The sequence below is a fragment of the Globicephala melas genome, chromosome 8 (assembly GCF_963455315.2).
Source record: "Globicephala melas chromosome 8, mGloMel1.2, whole genome shotgun sequence".
Taxonomy (NCBI): Eukaryota; Metazoa; Chordata; class Mammalia; order Artiodactyla; family Delphinidae; genus Globicephala; species Globicephala melas.
In genome coordinates this window covers 70,249,737-70,270,697 of record NC_083321.1, presented here as the reverse complement: position 1 = coordinate 70,270,697, position 20,961 = coordinate 70,249,737, and the positions used below count along the sequence as shown (strand labels likewise).

General features: G+C 41.7%; 1 protein-coding gene and 1 long non-coding RNA gene across 5 annotated transcripts in view; one reads left to right on the top strand and one right to left on the bottom strand.

The window, feature by feature from the left end:
• Positions 1-421: 421 nt before the first annotated feature.
• LOC115867516 (uncharacterized) lies at positions 422-19,159 on the bottom strand. Of its 4 annotated transcripts, none has more exons than XR_009564945.1 (5): positions 18,696-19,159; positions 16,461-16,542; positions 5,989-6,121; positions 5,421-5,474; positions 422-909 (listed from the first exon to the last, which is right to left on the bottom strand). It is a non-coding gene; the product is annotated as an uncharacterized lncRNA (long non-coding RNA). The 4 variants fall into 4 exon arrangements; XR_009564944.1 differs by having other exon boundaries at positions 5,989-6,118; XR_009564946.1 differs by having other exon boundaries at positions 422-844; positions 5,989-6,118.
• The window catches only part of SESN3 (sestrin 3), a 72,864-nt gene continuing 69,983 nt past the window's right edge, over positions 18,081-20,961 (top strand). The window contains exon 1 of the mRNA XM_030883731.2: positions 18,081-18,410. Coding sequence (XP_030739591.1) covers positions 18,333-18,410 — 78 coding nt within the window. The 5' untranslated portion in view covers positions 18,081-18,332. The remainder of the gene's footprint in view (positions 18,411-20,961) is intronic.

The following is a 20,961-nucleotide window of genomic DNA, read 5'->3' as shown; positions in this document are numbered from 1 at the left end:
CTCTGACAGGACCAGCTGGAACTGTGGCTGAACAAAGCCCAGTGGCCCCGGAAGACGGTTCTCTGGTACACACAGGATCACCTACCAGGGTAGGACCCAGTGTACCTGGGGGAGGAGAATAAGATGGGACTGAGGGTGAAGGAGGGGGCAATTTCCTAGACTAACACTGGCTGAGAGTTACCCGAAGTAAAAATAAAAGCTGGAGGACAAAAACAGCACTTAGCCACCGTGGCCTGAACACTTGTCCCTATTCCAGAACTTATAACTGCATTCAGTATTACATTTTCCCATAATATACTTTCAGCTGACAAACACTGGTTATTAAAAATTCCTGAGCAATTCAACCCACATTTTACTAACCTAAAAAGATTTCACTATTCCTATAACATAGACTAGAAGACTTTTTCTGAGTTGACTTTCTTTATTCATTTCTTCAAAAAAAAACGTTGTTACTGTATTGAGGATACAATGAGGAGGAAAACTGTCCTCATGAAGCCTATAATCTCGCAGAGAAGGCAGCCAAGTAAAATCACAATCACAAAGCAGGTGACAAGTACTTTAAGAAAATAACTCGTCTCCATATTGTGGTATTGAGATAGAAAAAGATAAAGCGAAAGTTTCATCACACTCCTTTATGACCAAACATCGTTTTGTTAGCACGACTAGCTGCCTCTCTGAGTTAGGATGTCAGCTGGCAGAAATGTTATTTTGGCTGAAGTAATCTCAACGTTTCCCCGGCATAGCAGCAGAAGAAAAGGGATCTTCTTGCTTGGAGCGCTCAGTTTCCAGTTTCAAAGCTGGAAGAACTCATGGATGTAACATTGCAGTTGTTGGAAATCAGCACCTTCAGAGCACAAAAAGCAACTGATCACTTCACATGAAATCGGCAGCTCCTATCAGTGGCTGGGTCTATAAAGAATAAAAAAAGGAGGAAGCGAGGAGATTAGCAATGTCTTGATTCCCACACCATTTAATCCCTTGTGCCACCCATACTTCCCACTCAGTCATCAGTTTCACTTATTTTTCTCAGATTGATGTTTTGAACTTCTATCATGATCCCACAAACTATATGACCTCTCAGATGTCACCTTGGCTGTGGACATCCTTTTCTCTGTCCATAGTGACATGGCATACTACTCGTCTTTCAGAATCTGCAGTAGGTGAAAAGGTTTGGGTGATACCCTTTTCTCAGGCAGAGAATAACAACATTTTCTTTTACTTGCCGCTCCAGCCTTGATCATATATTTCAGGTTATTTAGGTTTTGAGTGATGGCAGTGGTTGCTGAATTACAAAGCTCATCAGAATTCTGATCTCTGCTTCTCACCTTGCTTTTAAAAATTTTCCTGTCGCTTATGAAAATCTTAGTTGCTGTTGTTAAGTAGCAACTGTATTAACACTGAGTTAAAGAGACATCTAAAATAACTGCTCTGGATTCTTTTGCTGTCCCTTCTGCAGGAGGCACAGATGTGGTGCACTCAGGTGATCGAAGAGGCAATGGGTTCCATTGTAATTGCTGTGGGCCCAGCTGGGCTGACATTTTAATTTCTGTCTCTTTTGTGGCTCCCATTATCCTGGGGGTCAAGGTAAGAACGTGTCTGGAATCACAATTTGTGGAAGGTTAGTGAAATTCTGGAACAGGGCCAGGACCATTCAGTGCTTGGGATGGATTTCTTGGAGTCTCTCCAAATGTATGGGTTGTCCATTAGTGCCACGTGGCCAGACCTGAGTTTAGAATAGAGAGTTAAGACAAAATTACGCTTACTGCAGCCTGGTTGTACAATGGAAAAGAACAGAACGGAGATGAGTGGTCTGGAGAGAGTTGCTTCAGTGCTTTAGAAAGCTAGCTCCACAGAGGAATGCTCCCTGGGTATATAAAGGGTTTAGGGTGCTTAGAAAGCAGTTCTTAAATAAATATAAAAGATGAATTACAGGGAAAGTAATGGCTAAGACTGAAAAGGCTCTGGTTTGGGGAAAATGTTCTGTCTCCCAAAAAGAAGGTAGTTCTATGTAATGAATAAAAGCATGGCATTCTGGTTCAGCCTGGGTGGGTGTCCCAGCTTCACCAGTTATCAGCTGTAAGACTTTGAGAAAGTTAACTTCTCAGAAAAGCAGCAGTCTTGTGAAGTTACGGTTAAATGAGGTAAGACATATAAAGTGTTTTAGCATAATGCCTGACACATAGAAAGTGTTATTTCAAGCCTTATAAGGAGACAATCTAAAATGTTATAATCCAGTGGCTTGTAAGGTTTTGGGGTCTCAAACTACCTTGGGAATTTGATGAAAACTATGGATCCTTGTTCCTCAGGGGAAAAAATGCACATATATAAAATTTGTATGCACGGTTTTAGGGAACTCAGATATACAAGGAAGTACAACCCTACACTTCAGGTTAAGATTTTTTGTTCTAGGGCTACACTCATTCCCAAAAGAGAGACTAAAGACGTCAGTTTTATTTGTTTTTTATATTTTTTGATGATTTAGAATTGTGTAGTCTCAACTTTTTAGAATTGGAGGGAATTTTATCTAGTCTGAAGCCCCCTTGACCCCTGCTTTTTAGGAATAATAATATTAAGGTCCTAGGAAAACTTGGTGTTTCAGATAAACAGTAAATTCTTTATCAATTTCACATTTCTATAATTAAAAAGCTTAATTTTCTCTTTATCAGCTACCCTTCATGTTCAAGATGCTCCTTAAAATTTAGTATATTTCTACTCCATTCTTAGTCCTGTTCTCTGAAATACATTTACAGCCCTCAGAAGCTCACGTTCATTCAAAGCCCATGGTATTTACAATGATCTTTTTTTCCCCTTGTGTATATTAATTAGCATATTAAAATCGACTCTGCTATACCTGTTTGATATTGTGCTATTTGGTGGAGAAGAGCCTTGCTGAAATGCGGTACTAAAGTAACAATTCCATCGGGCGGGAATTCAAATTAACAGACTTATCAGGCACCTACAATGGGACAGGCTCCGTTCTGTGCACCTGGTTTACATGAATGAAAAGAAATCAGACAGAGATGTGTGCCCTCAGGGAGCCTACAGTCTACAATGCACATGATCTTTGCTTTTGGAAGGATTTGGCTGGGGTTGAGATTCTGTTCGTGGGCAGGACCAGAGCTAACCTGAAAGGTTATTATCTACATGAATGTCACCCACGCCTCCATCACTGTTCCTCAAGGATACTTACCTTCATTTGTTTCAACAATAGCTGACTCAGCACGGGCAGCACAAAACACAGAATGGCCAAAGCGTGCCTGGGCAAAATCCCACCGTACCTTCCCCCTGGCCAGAGCATGAACTACATCAAGCAGCAAATAGGCCATGCTTAGGTAAGTCATCTCTAGGCTTTCCACTGCAAAAATAGTTTAAGCTCTTCTCCTTTGCTTCCTGGAAACTTTGGGTGACTTTTGAGGGGAATGTGAACAAGAGAGCAAAGGTACTGGGGTTGGCAGTTTGCTCTAGTGAGAAGGGAGCAGAAAGTAGGGCTGATGATATGGGAAAGAGTCAGATGAAATAAAAGGGATGGGAGATTGGAACATGAAAAGTTGGAAGTAGGTCAGATAAGTGACATGCCAAAGGCAAGAGACATTAAAAGGCTCTGAAAAATCATGTGATCTTGTTGAATCTGCTTCTGGAGAAGCAGAGGTGACACAAAGCTGGTGTAGCTAACATGTCACTGGGATCCGTGGGCTCTGAGGAAGTCACCTAATCTCACTCTGAAATAGGGTAGAATGATGTCAATGAAGCCCCGAAGATAAAGAGCAAATAGAACCAAGCTGAGGGGGCACGGAGCTGGCAGGTGGAGCTAGAGCTGCTCTTCACCCCCAGGTCGTTGTCCTGTCTTGGGGCTCAGATGGCTGGTCTTCACTCTGAAGATACTTTGGGCAGCTCCAGGGCTACAGAAATTAGGCCACCGACACACCCAAGCATCTGCCTTCCCTTTGCTTTTTCCACCTAGAAAAATCTTACCACTCCTTGTTACCCTCCACATCTAGAACCTTATCCTCGTCTGGCTAAATCTACTCCTTAGTTCTTTGAAAAAGGGGAGAAAATCTTATTGATGTTCTCAGGAGGATCCAACTCAGACTTTGCTTCAGGCCCTTTTTACCTGAGATGTCACTGCATAAGCAACTAAGAACTATAGTGAAAAAGCAAAAATTATGTTCATGACATCTGAGGAAGGCGAAATCAACCTAAATGAGTTACATCATTTGTTCAAGAGAACAAAATCATTGTCTTATGACGTGGTAATGCGGTGACTTCTTTCTCGTGCACTCAGAATCTTCAAGCCGCAATATTTTTGTCAGATGAATCGCTTATCTCTTCTTCCAGTGAATGCTATGATAGACAACAGTATAAATATCCTGTGTCCTGGGCCTTTGGTTTTGTAAACAATCATGAAATAAATAAGGCATTTTCCCTGATGACCAGGGCAGACTCATAAATAGGTTTCTATAAACAGAGGGCAATTGTAAAAGGCAAAGAGGAAAGAATCCATGGCTTGGTCCATGCTTTATATATCCTGCCCATTACACCTCCCAGAAGACCCTCTCAGCCCAGACCTATATTTAAAAAAAAAAAAAAAAGACCTATTTATAGTATGGTTAAGTTCTTCTAGAGTCATACAGAATACATGAGGTATATTATCTTTTGTGATTTTGTCCATCTCCCTAAAGATAGTTACCTCCTGTAGAGTAAAACTGAGAATCATCAGCTATTAGCTAGTAGGCAAAGCTCTTGATGGCAAGAGCCAACGCACTCTATCTTAGGACTCCAGCTCTTAAATGGGTTAATACGTCCCGTTCATTAACTGGCAAACTGCAGTTCTTCAGTTAAAAGCTTAAGGAATGGGACTTCCCTGGTGGTGCAGTGATTAAGAATCCTCCTGCCAGTGCAGGTGACATGGATTCGATCCCTGGACCGGGAAGATCCCACATGCCATGGAGCAACTAAGCACGTGCGCCACAACTACTGAGCCCACGCGCTGCAACTACTGAAGCCTGTGCACCTAGAGCCTGTGCTCCACAAGAGAAGCCACTGCAATTAGGAAGAGACCCACACACCGGAACGAAGAATAGCCCCTGCTCGACACAACTGGAGAAAGCCCGTGTGCAGCAATGAAGACCCAACAAAGCCAAAAATAAATAAATAATTAATTAAAAAAAAAAACCAAGGAATGATTATGACTCACTATCTCTAGCTTAGCAAAAAAGAATTTGTTGGGAATTCCCTGGCAGTCCAGTGGTTAGGACTCCACTGCGCTTCCAAAAGCAGGGGGCTCCAGTTCAATCCCTGGTCGAGGAACTACGAAGAACTAAGATCCTGCAAGCTGTGAGGCACGGCCAAAAAAAAAAAGAATTTGTTGAGAGCAGGACACATAAAGGCATATATCCATGCGTGTGGACGCATACACTCACCTAATACGCGTGAGAGCCCAAGTCCCAGAGAAAATGGTCCTTCTTCATCTTCATCTAGAGAGAGGTTACAATGGGGGTTACATTGTGGTCATTTAATTTCTCCAGACACTTAGGTTCTTCATTTTCCCACAGGCTCTCTGACACAGAATTCTCTATCTTGTAATGTGATTGAACAGACTAACTAAAAGAAGACCAAAATGTACTTTGTGAACACAAGTGCAATAAAGATGCTTTGATGATCAACCTTGCATGTTATCAAGTACTTGAGGCCCTTTTAAATCAAAACAAACAGTGGTAAATGGCATCAGGGAACCCAAAATATTAAAATTCAAGTAAATTTCAATTGCTACTGAACAAATATATTATTGTTGTATGAAAAATTTAAAAAATAATAATAACTAACATTTATTGAGTGCTCATAATAGGAGGAACACTGTTCTATGCACTTTACAGAAATTTTTTCATTTAATCCTCAAAAAACCCTACAAAGTAAGTACTAAAAAATGAAATTTGAAGAGTTTTTGAACAGCAACTTGATTATACAATACCGAGATAGAAAAAATTTCACCTGTACAGAGTTCTTAGGTAATACATTTCAGGTCACAGCTGAAGTTCCACTTGTGTAATATATTTCCATTTGTTTCCATTCCTCAGCATTCCAATTCCCCATAGACATGTGACTCTCTAGATGTTCATGTCTTCTTGAAGAAACAGAAAATGAAAAGCGACAGGCCTTGAGTATACAGAAATAACTGTAGAGTTATTGCATCAACAGCAAGTCCAACACGACCACAACCCTTCTAGTATGGCCCAGGGAGAAGCACCACTTCCTTTAATTTCCCATCCACAAAGTTTCCAAAGTTGTGGCAAAAACAATCCTCACTGGTCAGGTGAAGTACCTCCTTTATTTTCCAAGGTCTTAGCAAATCCTAAGAACTATTTTACCTACAAGATAGAGAATGGGTTCAAGGGTGGCTGAGCTCAGAATAAGCCCAATATAAATGAGAGAGAGAGAGAGAAGGAGAAGGGGAAAGGGAAGAAGAAGAAGGAGAAGGAGAAGAAGGAGAAGAAGGAGGAGAAGGAGGAGAAGAAGAAGAAGAGGGAGGAGGAGGAGGAGGAGGAGGAGAAGGAGAAGAAGAAGAAGAAGAAGGAGGAGGAGGAGGAGGAGGAGGAGGAGGAGAAGGAGTAGGAGACAGAGAAGGAGGAGAAGAAGGAGAAGAATGAGAAGGAGAAGGAGAAGAAGGAGAAGAAGGAGAAGAAGGAGAAGAAGAAGAAGAAGGAGAGGGAGGAGGAGGAAGGGGGAAGGGAGGGCGGAAGAAGGAGAAAGAGGGAAAGAGGGAAGGGGAGAGGGAAGGAGGGGAGAGAGAGACTTAGAAAGGGAAGGAAAAGCAGCGGCTCCTGCAGAGACAAGGCATGTGAGGCACAGGAATGGAAACCAAGAATATTCCAGATCTATTCTGGTTAGCTGAGTTGAGCTCCTCCAAGGCTAGTGATTGGCCCTACGGAAACAGATCACTTGTTGAGGCACATTCCTCACCTGGCAAGTTGAGTCAAATTAAAGCATTTATACCTGTTCATATTTATATGACTGGTCCCCTTTGTATTTCATAAAGACCACCACAGTGATCTTTAACCTGCCAACTGACACAAAGCTGCCCTTATTCACTTTATCTTTTTCTTGACTAACTACTTAGTTCTTGGAAACATTCAAGGACATTTAACTTTGACTTCTGTTTTTACTTTTTAAAAAAATCTTTTTGGTTCAAAAACTCTAGAAAATCATTAAACTGGGCCAGCAGGCATGAGATCTGAATGAAGGATAAAGAGTGGAAAGGGAGAAAGCCTTTTGTCTCTCAAAGTTTTCTTCACAGGCAGTTGCTCACATAGACACATTAGAATCACTTTGACATTAAACTTGGAGAGAAGCAGTTCGGCTAATAGATTACTGATCTCCATTCTCCAACTGGGAACACAAAATGTTCTAAAAAGTTTTGAGAGCAGCCTTTCTTAATGAAACGTATGCTTAATGAAACGTAAAAATTTTCTATGTACAAAAATCAAAATGTGGTTTTCTGGCTCAGCGCATTCCAGTTCTTTCTTTTGAATGTCTGACTTTTCACATCCATTTACTAATGAGAACTAAGAGTAATACTTCATATTTGTAAGTGCTTGACATGTAAGGGAAGGAAGATGGTTTTAGTCTCTTTGGATGGAAAGAAACAGGCGCACTCAAGTTACTTCACAAAATTAGTGGTGGAAGGAGATTCAGATAGGGGAACGGGCGGTTACAGGGATACATGGCAGGGACCAGAACTGGAAACACCCAGGATCGAAGGCACTTCTAAATACAAGTGTCTTAGTGTCTTCGCCTTCTTTCTGTGCATTGTCTCTATGCTTCTTTTCCAACCAGCTTCCTCAGCCTTTACTCTCTATCTCTTCTGCCCCTTCATAGTTTTAGCGTCCATATGGTTCATGGCATCCTCTCACAATCTGACTTTGCTGCCAGCTGGCCTGGTGCCTTAGTTTCCAATTGCTGAATTTCCCAGAAAGGCAACTGATCGGCCCAGATCATCATTTTAAGCTAGTCCATCCAGATGGCTGGCCAGGTCACAGAATGTCTGTCTTTCAGCAAGCATCTACCCCTTGGTCCACTCATCTGAGACAAGGGGCAAACACACAGTATAGAGCACCACTGTGTAGAATGAGGCCACAAGCAGAAAGGTTTCCTTAGAGGAGAATCTGGATGGGACAGGTTGAGATAAATATCTCTAGTTCGCTGGCAGATTATGTGGAAACCAGTTCATTCACCTTCTTTCTTAGAGGAGCTAATCTCAACCAATCACAATGGACCCGGATCATTCTTGATACAGCATGTAAGAGGAGCATTGACAACTTCTTTCCTCTCCCCTCTCCCTCAACTTTATCTCCATTACATCCATCACTTTACCTTCATGACTAACCAAGTGCCTAGGAATCATAAGACTTACATATCAAAACATTTGGCATTTCAACTTAAAGTGTCAACAAAAGAATTTTTCACATCCCAGGATCACTTAGTTTTATTCTAGAGTAACATGCCAGTGGGCAATAAAATATTAGAATAGGGAATAATGCGTATTTCTTTTCCTACTCCCATAGCATTGATCTCAGTAGGAATCTGACTACTGGAGGTGCCCACACTGTATTTGGTGGATGTTGGGAGATCTAAGTCAGTGGACCTCACAGTTTGGTAACCTATCACAGAGAATTAGTTCAAAGAATATTTATAATATTCTGAATGTACGATGCCAAGGCAGGACTGAATAATACTATAAACACTGGCATCGAGCAAATCTGGGTTCAAATCTCAAATGTCTTGTAATAACTGTGACTTTGACCAAACTTTTAATCCCTATAAATCATTTGAAAAATGGAGATAATAATAACCATTTCATAGGCATCTTATAAATATTAGGTAAGATAATGTATATAGGATATTGCAAAATGACTGGTACATAGTAAGCATTCAGTAAGTGATAGTGGTTGCTTTTATCACTATATCTATTATGATTATAGTATCATTACCATGGATGTTGTGGGGATTAGAGAAAATAGGTTAGAGATATGAGGATTACCTTCAAATACTTTAGAGTCTTAAGAGAGATAAAATAGATGTACCTCTTAGAAATGGTGCCTACATTTAACTTGCACATGCACGGATGGAACTCATCATGGTGGTGGCCTGAGTGAGAACGGTCAAGTGTGAAATAATGATGTTAAATGATATTCTTTAATCTGGAAAAAGAAGTTAAATAGGGATAGTGCCTCTTAGAAAAAGAAAGGAGGATGGCTTCCAGCATAAAAGTTTGTCTACTGTACTGTAAGAAGTCAGGATTCATAGGAGTTTTATAACTGGAACAGGAACTATATTAAAAGGAGAATTGAAACAACAAGATGAGAGTTGCAGATGGAAAGGACCTACTGGCTGGAATATGGGGGAGTCACTGTCAGAAACAGTGGACACCCCGCCACTTGGGTTTCCATTTTACTTCCTCAGGGAGGCCTGGACCAGGTTAGATTCCCCTGCTCTATGTTCCCTTCCTGTGTTTTCCCTACTATAATACTCATTACATATTGGCATTACTTGTCTGAAGTCCATCTTCTCTGCTAGATTATCTGTTCTGTAAGACCCTGACTCTCATGTTTATCACTTTATCTCCATGGCTAGCCAAGAGCCTGGCACGTGCTAAGTACTCCACAGACATACGTTGAGGAAATTAATGTGTGACTGCAGGAATGAATTGAGTAATGAACATGGAATTAAAAGGTGATCTCATTATATACTCTTCTGTATTGTTCTCTAGTATTTATAAGGGTTAATCCTATCCTCCTGTTGACATTGTAAATTGCATGGAGACACAGCAAGAATTCTGTATCGTGTGTCTCCATCACTACCACTAAGGCATCCAGTTACAGGCATAAATGCTCAAAGGAGCTTTCTGAGTTCTTTGCTAATAATTCTCTTACCCTCTATTCTCCATTTTCTATTTATCTTCTACACCAATGCAGAGATTATACCCCAGTCTCACTATTAGATTATAAACTTATCTTTTGTTATTTTTTGTCGCCAGGACTTACTACTTGCTGAGGGTCCAATAAATAAATGAGCAAATAAAAAACTATCTGTACAGCATGTATTTCACAGCATACTCTTCCAAAGTTGCAGCCTTCCAGAATCTTACAAGATGCTATTGTGATTCCAAGCTTGCAGCTCATGTGGGAATGCCAACATTTTATCTTTGAAATTGCTGTGTTTGTTACATTTATATAATTGTTGAAAGTTGCTTCTTGCGAACAAGGCAAATTTTACCTTTGCATGAAAATCATTTTACAGTTTTAAGACAACTTGGGAACTTTATTTGGTAAAAATATGTGTACTCACTTTCCAGTTAACAAACTCTAATACATCCAACCATTTCATCTAACAAGGTTTTTCAAGCACCTCCTCTTAGGTTCCAAGTACTTGAAATACTCAGATGAATAAGACTCATCCCTGAAGATGCTCCAAGTCTGTATGTAATTGTCACTTTCAGAAGGTCTGAAAGTGGAAGTATAGACTGTTTCCTTCTAAAGGTCCCTTCAATCCCACCTTGGTTCTACATGTTGATTTCCTGCAAATCCTTCACAATAGAATACTATGTCATCTAAGATACCCGAGTCTAAAAATTATAACCCTTCTGTGCTCTTAATTGGATCGTACTCCCAAACTCCTTCACTCTCATGTGGATTTTTGTTTTATTCACCCACTTTCTTTTCTAACACCCAGACAGCCGGCATATTTCACAATGATCTTTCCTTAAAATATATAAAATTATTTCTCTATCTCAGTTTCCTTACATCTGAAAGGAGGATACTGAGAACTGGGGAGAGTGAATTTAGATTATCAAGGAGACGAGCAGACTCACAGAAGAAATAAGGGAACAAAGGAATACCAAGGCAACTTTGGGGATTTTTGAGACTAGAGCTCCTTTTACTTTCTCCCTGCTTACTTGCAGAAATTCTCCTACTTCTCCTATCTTACTAATCCTGCTTGCACTAGATTCTCATGGAAATCCTAAGACAAAACAAATTCACAGAATTTTAGAGCTTGGAAAGGTCTTTGCAATTCTCAGACACGGATTAACCACAAATTTAATAAAATTTAAAATTTAGTGTCCATCACTAGCACTGGCCCCTTCCAAGGCCCTTGGAGAGGCCAGAGCAATGTGTTCACGTGGTCATATTCTTAATAAATTTCAAAAGCAAGCTATTTTAACCATTATTGGTAAAGACCACAGTCTCTTTTCACTCAAGTTACCTCTTTCAAACTCTCCTTCATGCTGGAAGAATTGGGAAGCCATGTGTATTTTTGTTATTCTGGCTAAGGGAAAGTTAAGATGCAGACACCTTTAGCTTGGGTTTGGTGGGTTATAGAGAGAGAGCAAGATCACAGTCATTTCAGTGTGTGGTTGCTGTTTTGAGTTGTCCCAACGTAAGAATGGGTTCTAGGAATATTTCTATCGCCCACCGGGCCAATTCACATGCATCAGATCACAAAGATGTAGGTTGGAGGACGTTTCATGATGCCTAACTATCCTAGGGCACTAGACTAGAGAAAAAAATTGAATTACCTTTCTATTTTCTCCATAGAAGATAACATTTCAAAAATTGTTGTCATATGAAGAGGAAATCAAAATATACTGCCCAAAATATGTAGGGAAAAAAGTAATACAGGGTTGTGTCAGGTAGTTAATTAATAGAGATTTGTTATTTATTTGGATTTTGTGATGTTTATAGTATTTTCAACTTTTTAAAGTTTATTGATTCTATTGATGATTTTAAATAAGTATTTGCTTTCATAAATAATTTTGCATCCATAGTTTTATATTCTTTTATTAAGTAAGGTCCCCACATTATATAAGCTTCAATTTTCCTACAATCTGGATTTGGCCCTGACCCTACTTAATCACCCTTCCACATTTAATAGATAAGAGAACTGAGACCCAAAATCACATCGTTTACAGCACTACTGAACTAAACCCTGGATCCTCTGACTTTCTGTCCATTGCTATTTCTACTACCCTATATTACCTTTTGAGAAGTACCTTGAAAATCAAAGATCTTCACAGAAAAAAAAGAAACAAATAAAAAAGATCTCCTGACCACTGTATATAATAATAGTAAATATTTATATATCATTTCTTATATGCGAGGCATTGTTTTACAGTGCTTTACATATAGCTCATTTAATCTTCAAAACAACTCTATGACTAAGCTAATATCAATATCCTCTTTTCAGATGACAAAAATCAAGACATAGAACAGTTAAGTAACTAGACCAAGGTCACACAGTATGTAGAGAACATAACATCCTTTGTATTGTGGCAGCTAGCAGCAAACATTTTCTGAGGGCTTGCAATGTTCTAGTCACTTTGCTGAACACTACAGTGCATTAATCTCATTCAATCTTCACAATCACTCTTTGAGGAGGTAGCATTATTACTCGGTCTTACAGATGAGGAAACTGAAGCCTAAAGACGGTAAGTAACTTGCCCAAGGCCATATATCTAGTAAGGGGCAAAGTCAGTGCTCAAATCCATACCTGACTAGGAAGAAACACTCTCATGGTCCTTCTACTGTTGCCACATTCCCCTTGGTCCCTTTCTCCTAAAGCTACAATTAGAATGGGGATGTGGGCAGACTTAGAATAAGGAGTGGGGTGAAGAGTGTAAAGGACATAATAGTCCCTTCTTAGACAACTGTCCTTCCCATTTTGTACACACACATGCACACACACACACACACACACACACACACACGTGTCAGGGTACCTAGCTATCCATCATGATATTCCTTTTTAAATATATTTTTTTATTGAAGTATAGTTGATTTACATATCATGATAATCTTTACATCTGACCCCTTTCCTCAACGTTTGCTATAGCCAAGAGATGACGTTTCTTTTCAATTCATATTCTATAATAAAGTTAAGAGGGACAGTCAGCAGATCAGTAATTTAGGTATTTAGGTGCTGGAGAAAGTTTATAGAGGTGGCGAATCCTTACAAGGATCAAGAAGATAATGTAAATAAAGTGGCAAAATAGAACCCCAAAGAGTGACAGAGATGTTGGTAAACTAGAAAGTGCATGTCCAAACCCAAAGAGCAGGTACTGGGTTCCAGTAGATGGTTGCCATGTGGCAGTATGAGTCCAGTGTGATCAGATCTGACAAATTTTCAGGAGACGCCAGAAATCTAGAGTTGGGGGTGGGGGGCAAAATATCCTAAATTATAAATATTTAAAGTAATTCAATGTTTAAAAAGCACTGTGCTGGCTAACATCTTGCAGGCCAAACAAATAGCAACAAACCCACGTCTGAGGGCCTCGCTCGCCTTTGCAGTCTGCTTTACATGGGGTTAAATGCAGGAAACTCTGAAATAGGAAGTTAGAGGAGAAAGCCGACAAAAATTTGGATGTTGGTGGAATATTTGTTCTTTGAAAAATGAGCTTTAGTAAGAATAATTTTCTCAGTGGAGGTGGGCGATGGAGGGGGTGGGACGGGAATGGGCACTCAAGCAGTGGCCTTTTTGGATCAGATCCTCATAATTTCTCCTTTGGAGTAGTATTGGTCTTGGACCGCAGGAATCTAATTAACAGCTCAAAGGGAGCAATCAATTTATAATTGTGTGAAGTACAAATTCCTTTGTGCACAAAACAAATTACAATATTTGCAAATTTGTAAATAATGCAGTACTTTCCCTGAAATCCAAAGGCTTTGGGTGCTCCCAGGGGAAAGAAAAAGAAGTCTGAGGAGGCAAAACGTTAGAAAATGACCTATTGTCTCAAGAAATGGAATTTAAAAAATATCTTTAGTAATTGATTTTTTTCAATCGAATCCTTATTTAGGAACTATAAAGGGGCCTGTTCTTAGGTCAGTAGAATGAGAATATCTAGAGAAATAAACAGTTTCAAGTCCAAAAGTCACAGCACGTTACTAACAGGGTATCTTCTTTCGAAAGCACCGAGCATAAAAATGTGCCTCAGCCCTCCCTCCCTACACCCTTGGTTTGTGGTAGGAAGTTTCATTTTATAAAAGAGATAGCAAGTCCCAGTTATGATCATTATGTACAATGTCAGAGAAGGAATTGGTGACAGATAAGGACACGAATCCAATCTCTCTGCTTTGCCAAATAGTTGTTTTGAGCCATTCAATTCACAAATATGTACTGGGATCCTTTTATAAGTTCCTGTAGCTGTTATTAGAGATTCAAAAGAGATGTTCTAGAAGAACTTATGGTGTACTGAGGAAAGTCAGAGTGAAAACTCCTTATTTTCTCCAAGATTTTTTAAGCACTTCTCTTCAAGTTGGTTGAGCTAGGAGTTGGGAGTGGATAAGTGAATGGAGTCCATCCCTGCCCTTCAGGGGTTCACCAGTCTAATGAGAACATAGAATTTGAACCAATCATTTCAGTATTGAGCTTGATGCTAAGGAAGAGCTACAGGAAAGCACTTTGGATGCTTTGGCAAGTGCTTATTTCTACCGGGAGATCTTTCAAAGAGAAAGAGATGGAGGGCATTCGAAGTAGAGTTAAGTGGACTATTGACTGGCCTTCTATAGGAGGATGACAGATCAGATTTGTGCTTTCAAATGATTCTCTCCCCTGTGCTCTTATTCACTGTGAGTTGGTTGCAAATTGGTTAAACCTTTCCACAAAATCTTTTAGCAAATTGCATCAAAAGCCTTAAAACATATTCATATCCTTTAGGTTAGAAATTCCATATCTAGGAATAAAAGATGCTGCCAGAAACTTATATATGAGGAAGCTTATCAGAGCATTATTATTTATAATCATGAGAAGCTGGAAACAACCTACATGTTCCATAGTGGAGTAATGGTTAAATAATTTACGGTACATCCAAGCCATGTGATTTTATGCACAACTAGGAAAAAAAAGTCACATTGAAAAAAAATAGTTCAAAACAAGCAAAAACTATTTTTAAATGATGTGAAATGTTTCGTGAAGTGTCATTCTCATTTTGTAATTAAAAAATTAAGGAGTAGTGCTCCACATTGGTTGTTAATTTTCACCCAGATCTTACTTTCCTAAAGTTCTTTCTTGTTTTAGATCAACCAGACAACAAAAGGGGCGGAGTTTTTCCTTGCTCTGTACAAAGTTCAAAGAATGGGCTTTTGTTTCCTTCCCTCTTAACTAACAATGTGATCCAGGATTTGCAAGTCACTTATTCTCTAAGTTACAGTCTCCTTCTGGTATCCAGGCTAGCTGGGAAAGAAAGGGAGGTCAGGTGAGGAATGGAAGAGAAAGGAAGTGTCCGGAAGTTGAACATTACCGTGAGAGGGGAGAAGAAGGATGATGGGACTGAGGGTGTGAGAACCAGAAGAAAGAGTGGTCATTGTGTATTGAGAATGAGTTACTGGATTGGAGATTTCAGGGGTGGGACACAGACACATATACCGTGGTTCAATAGAAGAAATGTTACAGTGCAGTACATGGTTGACTGCCAAATAAATGACAGTATAGACAATGTTACAACAGTTTGGAGGATTTGGTGGAGAGGGCCATCATTTGGTCACATACATGTATATGACCATGGATCAATGAAGAGATTCCTCTAAAACCTCCTTTTAGCAATTTTTGTTAGACGGTATAACTGTATAGGGCTGGCCTCTCTTGGCCTCCCTCTTGAGAGATTTAGTTATGGAAGAACTTAAAGGACTGCACTGTGAAAGAATTTTAGCTATTAAATAGAAGGAAAGGATATAAAAAGTATATGATAGAAAATAATTTGAAGTTAAAATACTGTTTGAGAAAACTCAGTCTCTGCACAAAAATTCACTTCATCCTTCAATTTCTCCTTTCCTTTAAAATGTATTCACATAAAATCTGCTTTACAAGCCAGGAACATAACTCAAGATATTTACCATTAAATGGGGACACCTATGTGTTTCAGTTCTTAGGACAACTGAGACTTCCTTTCTCCCTGGATTTCTTGGTTCTCTGCGTTGAAGTGTACGTAGTAATTTCTCCCTTTGCTGAATCTTCTTGCTTTTACAGTTTCTTCTAACTGCATGTTATACACCTTCCCCATGCCATTGCTATTCTAGGCTCTATAAATCTGCACAGCACCAAGAGAACTTTAGCTATCACTAGCTAAATGGATCAACACATTTACCCAACCACATAACTTAGACCCTTTGGGGGTTTTCCAGTCTATTTTAATCTATTTAAACCTGACACTGGCAGATTTCCATTTCCTTTGTTCCTTGTGTAGACTTGGTTTATGCCTGTTGGTCTCTAAAAGGGACAGAGAGGAGGCAGCTGTCGAAAAATGAGGAGATTGGCAGTTTTAACCACACAATTTGGTCTAATAGCTTTGATATGCTAAACTTGCTAGCTCCTCCAAGTGTACCTTTCTGATTTTGCATCACAACACTACACTGAATCCCTAAGGAAACCAGGGTAGTTTTTTAAAAAGAAAGGGAAGAAAAGAAAGAAATGCAAACCAGTGAAACCGTTCTTTTAAACCATCTCCACAGATTCATTCTGCCAACTGCAGGCCTTCACAAATCCTCGTACACCAGAGACCTTTAAAAAAAAGAGAAGCAGAGAATACCGATCGTGTTCTCAACAGCGAAAACAGGTGATGTCATAACGCACAGTCCTATGTGGTCCCGGCCAAGGCCGGGTGGGGAGCTGGGGCGCCAGTGCGCACGGAGCTCCGCGCCAGTGGGCAGAGCAAGTTATCTCCGGGGTCCGGAGGACACCGGTGAGGACCGGGCACCAATCAGGTTCTCGCTCGGAGCCTTTGTTCTCACTGGGGAGCAGGTTTCGGGGAGTCTCGCGTCGTCGGGAACCAGCATTCGACTAGCATGCGCGCTGCTAGCTCCTCGGGAGACCTCGCTCCCCCACTCGCCTGTCCCCCACACCCTGCCAGCCTGAGCTTTCCCCAATTACATCTGCCTTCTCTCCCCAGAGCGTGAACGCCAAAATCCTAAATCCATTTTTAGCTTCGGAAGAGGCAGGTCCAGCCCAACAGTTTTAAATGGCAATTTGTTCTCTGAACCTTCGCTCCCAGGCAGAGCTCCATGCTCTGCGTTTATCTAACCAGCTACCTCAGAAGGACTTTTGGGTGGAAGACAACCCTGTCTCTTTGGCCTTTTCGTGTTGGACAAATAAAGGAATTTTCGTTGCTGAGAGACTGCGAGAAGGGGCTTTAGATGGAGGAGGAAACCACTCACCCACAGGTTTTGTGTCTTTTCTTCCCTCTAACTCGATTATTGGTGCAAATATACTTAAACATCTATCCCCTACCCGCTGCCGAAGCCTCAGGTAACTGGTCTTTTGCAAAACAGGGCTCACGATAAATGATGCATAAAGTTCTTTGAGATCCTTGGATGCAAAGTGCTACGTGATTGCAGTCTTCTTTACAGCTAAGATTTTGGTTAAGAGAAAGCCTAACCACTGCCCTGACGGTAAGGACGTTTTAGCTCCCCCCACCCCCATCCTCTTTCTCAAGAAATCAGGAAATATTTAGCTCAGTCTTAGACCCACTAGCGAGCTCTAGCTCCCAGTTATTTATCTCATTCCCTCACCATTTCTGCAGAGACCTAGAGCAGGGGCTGTGCCTTGTCTTAGGGGAGGGGCTGGACTTCACGGGGTTATTTGCATATGACACACCCTCTTCCTCCTATTGGTGGAGCAGCACACTGTATTCCCACCCACCCCACTACCTAACTAACCCGCCATCTCCCTTCAGTTCGGAGCCTCGGAGACAAACTTAACTTGCCCAGAGATTCAAGGCGTCTTCGGCCTCTCTGATTGGCCGGTGCAGCTCCCAGCCGGGCTCTAGTTGCTCATTGGCTGTGGGCTAGCGCCCGGGGGGCGTGGCTGGAGCGGTCCGATTGGCGGGAGGGGGCGGTGCCCGAGCGTGGAGGTGGTGAAGGTGGTGGGGAGGCGGGGGCGGGGCCGCACTGAGGCGCTGCTGCTGCGGCGGCGGCGCGGCGGCGGCGGCGGCGGCGGCGGCGGCGGCGACGGCGACAGCAGCAGCGCGGCGGTGGCGGCTGCTCGTCCTAGCCTGGCGGGGGCGGGGGTCTGGAGGATGGGGGCGGGTGGAACAACGGGCCGGTGAGGAGCAGCCGCCACCGTCTCCGCCGTCGCTTCGGTAGCCGCCGCGGTGGTCGCTTCGGGCAGCCGTTCGCTCTCGGGGCGTCGCCTCCCATCCCGACATCCCGCCCGGAGGACGCTGAGGCTGAAGCGCGGCCGGCGGCTGGGGGACGGTCCGGCCCCTCAGCTGCGCGGGCGGCCGCAGTGACAGCCCGGCCCCAGCCCGCCGCCCGCCCTCGCCCTCGCCCTCGCCCTCGGTGCCCGCAGCCACGATGAACCGGGGCAGCAGCAGCCCGTCGGCCGCCGCCAACTACCTGCTCTGTACCAACTGCCGGAAAGTACTGCGGAAGGTACGGGCTCGGCCTGGGGTCCGGCCCGAAAAGGGCGCTTCCTGCCGGCCGCGGCTCGGGCTGCTCGGCCCCGGGGCGCACTCTTGGAGCAAGGCTCAAAGGGATCCCGGGGCACCTTCCCTACGCCGAGACCCAAAAAGGGGGCATGGGTTGAGAGTGGAGCGTTTAGCCTGCTGCTGCTTTTGATGTCTGCCGGGACAGACGCTAGTCCCCAGGGGTTGGGGATTTGGGGCCGCGGGGGGGGGCGGGGGGACCTGTGGTCTGTTCCTCCGTTCACCTCCTTACCTTGCCACCCCCGGCCTGCTCCCAGGGCGGAGGGAGGGACGGACCTGTTCGATCCTTCTCCCAGTGCTCTTGATGGAGGTCGGTGTGAAATCAGAACTGCTTGGTCTGGTCCAGAGGAACCTGGCTCCCTCTTTGCTGTGCCTAACTCTTGCGGGTGTTGTTTTTGTTTATTCGGTTGCTTCTGCCTTCCTTGCACGCTTTCCCCGAACACTCCCTTTTTACATTCTTTGGATGGTCGTCTTGTGGCTGCAGTTCGATCCTGAAAGGAACTGGTAAAGCAGCTTGAACTTTATGCCCATGGGAAATGCTATTCGACGTTACAGTTTCTCAAGCTGGGGTTGGGGGAGGTGGAGACTGAGGTGGACGTGAGTTATCCCTTTTTAGCACTTACTCATCCTCAGCCCCCCGGTGTTGCTCCAGAAAAATCAGACGCACAATCAGCTTATTGCTTCCCAGAGTGACTGATAGAAAGTTTACTCCAGTATTGTTTAGCTTACTTGGCTTAGTCGCTCCGTTAAGGGGGGTGGGGTGAGGGGGCTGTGAAAAGATGTCGTTTTAGACCGAGAAAAGCTTTTAATCAGACTTTAACAGCCGCCACTGGGTAATATTATAATCAGTTTATTCTTCTCGAGACTCTATTTTTACATTTCATTAAGTGGAAACAGTAGTTGAGGTGCTTCTGTTTGTCCAGTACAAATGAATTAAAATTGCTGAGCTGTGCAAATGCGTCGGGACTGAAAGACTAAGATGAATACTGCACCGTTTTTAGTCAATTTCTCTAAATACAGTTCAATTGGGATTGTTCTTTATATATTAAAAAAAGAAAGAAAGAAAGAAAGAAAGCATGTAAGTAAGCAAGCTCAAATATTTGCGCTCTTTGTCCAAAAACTGTTTTTCTTCCTCTGTGGGTCAGGCCAAGTGCCAATCAAAGTTGTTTTTCAAGCCTCTTTTCCCTGCAGTAGGGCTGCTGCTTCCCCCCCCCGCCCCCCCCATTTTATTTGAGAGCACGAAGAAAGCAAAGGGGTTGCATATTTGAAGTTAATCAAACAGTGAAATATGCCTTAAATTGTGTTTATCGGATATGTTTTTCTTGAAACAGATTTTTATTAAATGTGCATGTTGAGTATGTGCAGTTATTTTTTTCCATAAACTCTGGGATCAAATTACAGTTGATACTTGCTCAGCTCATTGTAGGGCAGCTCGTGAGAAATGTAATGGATCAGAAGCGCAGAGCAGCTTAGTTGAATGTTAACTCTTTCACTTCTGGGCCAGATGGCATCTGAACTTAGCTTTTTAAAAAATGATGATGATGATGATTTTCCAACTTTAAAAGTGATGTTATGTCTTTAACATGAAAAAAAAAAGTGTTGTTGAGACATGTTTGATTAAACTAAAGCCTGGTTTAAAAAAAAACAGCTAATTTTTTTTTTTAACTGAATAAGGGGAAAATGAGCTGTATTGACTTGGATTTTTTTTAATGGCTCTGGCAATTTGGTGGACTAATTAAATTTTTGGAGGTAGTATTAAGTTTCAAAATCTATTTTTCTTTTGAGAGAACCATGGCTGTGGATCCATGACCCTTTGCTAGCTTTCAAGACATCTTTATATCTTTCTCTTAGCTTTTAAGAAACTACTTCTATTTACCTAGAAGGAACATCCTCATTTCTAGCTATTATTAAAAGACAGAGGTAGTATATGGAAAATGGATAGTCACCATTTTCATATCTTATAATTGCTATGCACACCTCTGCTAATTCCCAGTTTTCAGTAACTCCAAGGTATTTAATATTGATTCATGCAGTAGCATGAAATAACTTTAGATGGAAATGGGATTGTTTGAGCCAGTTATGGCATGACTTGGCAGACATTTGTAGCTTTTTAAGAGTGCCTTAAGTGCTCTTAAAAGATATCAAGTGTTTAGCATTTTAAGTTCTTCATCATTCTAAAAATAGCATGTAAGAGTTTTCTAATAAAGAAATGGTTTTCTTTTTGATAGAAAGTATATAACTCTAAGCAAAATTCATCTATAACGCTCAAAATGGGATTCTCTGGATTTATCTTGTGTTTTCCACTTAATAAAGTGTTCAGTAATAACCATGTGAGTCACAGCATTTTGAATTTTAGTTCAGTGTAGTTCATGATGGAAGAATGAAAATCATGCACATCCAGTGTGAATTACTCTTTGCTGTTATAATCCTAATTAATGATGGAGGAAGAGTTACCTTTATTTATGTGGCATGACACCTTTTTCTGTAAGTGGCTTAAT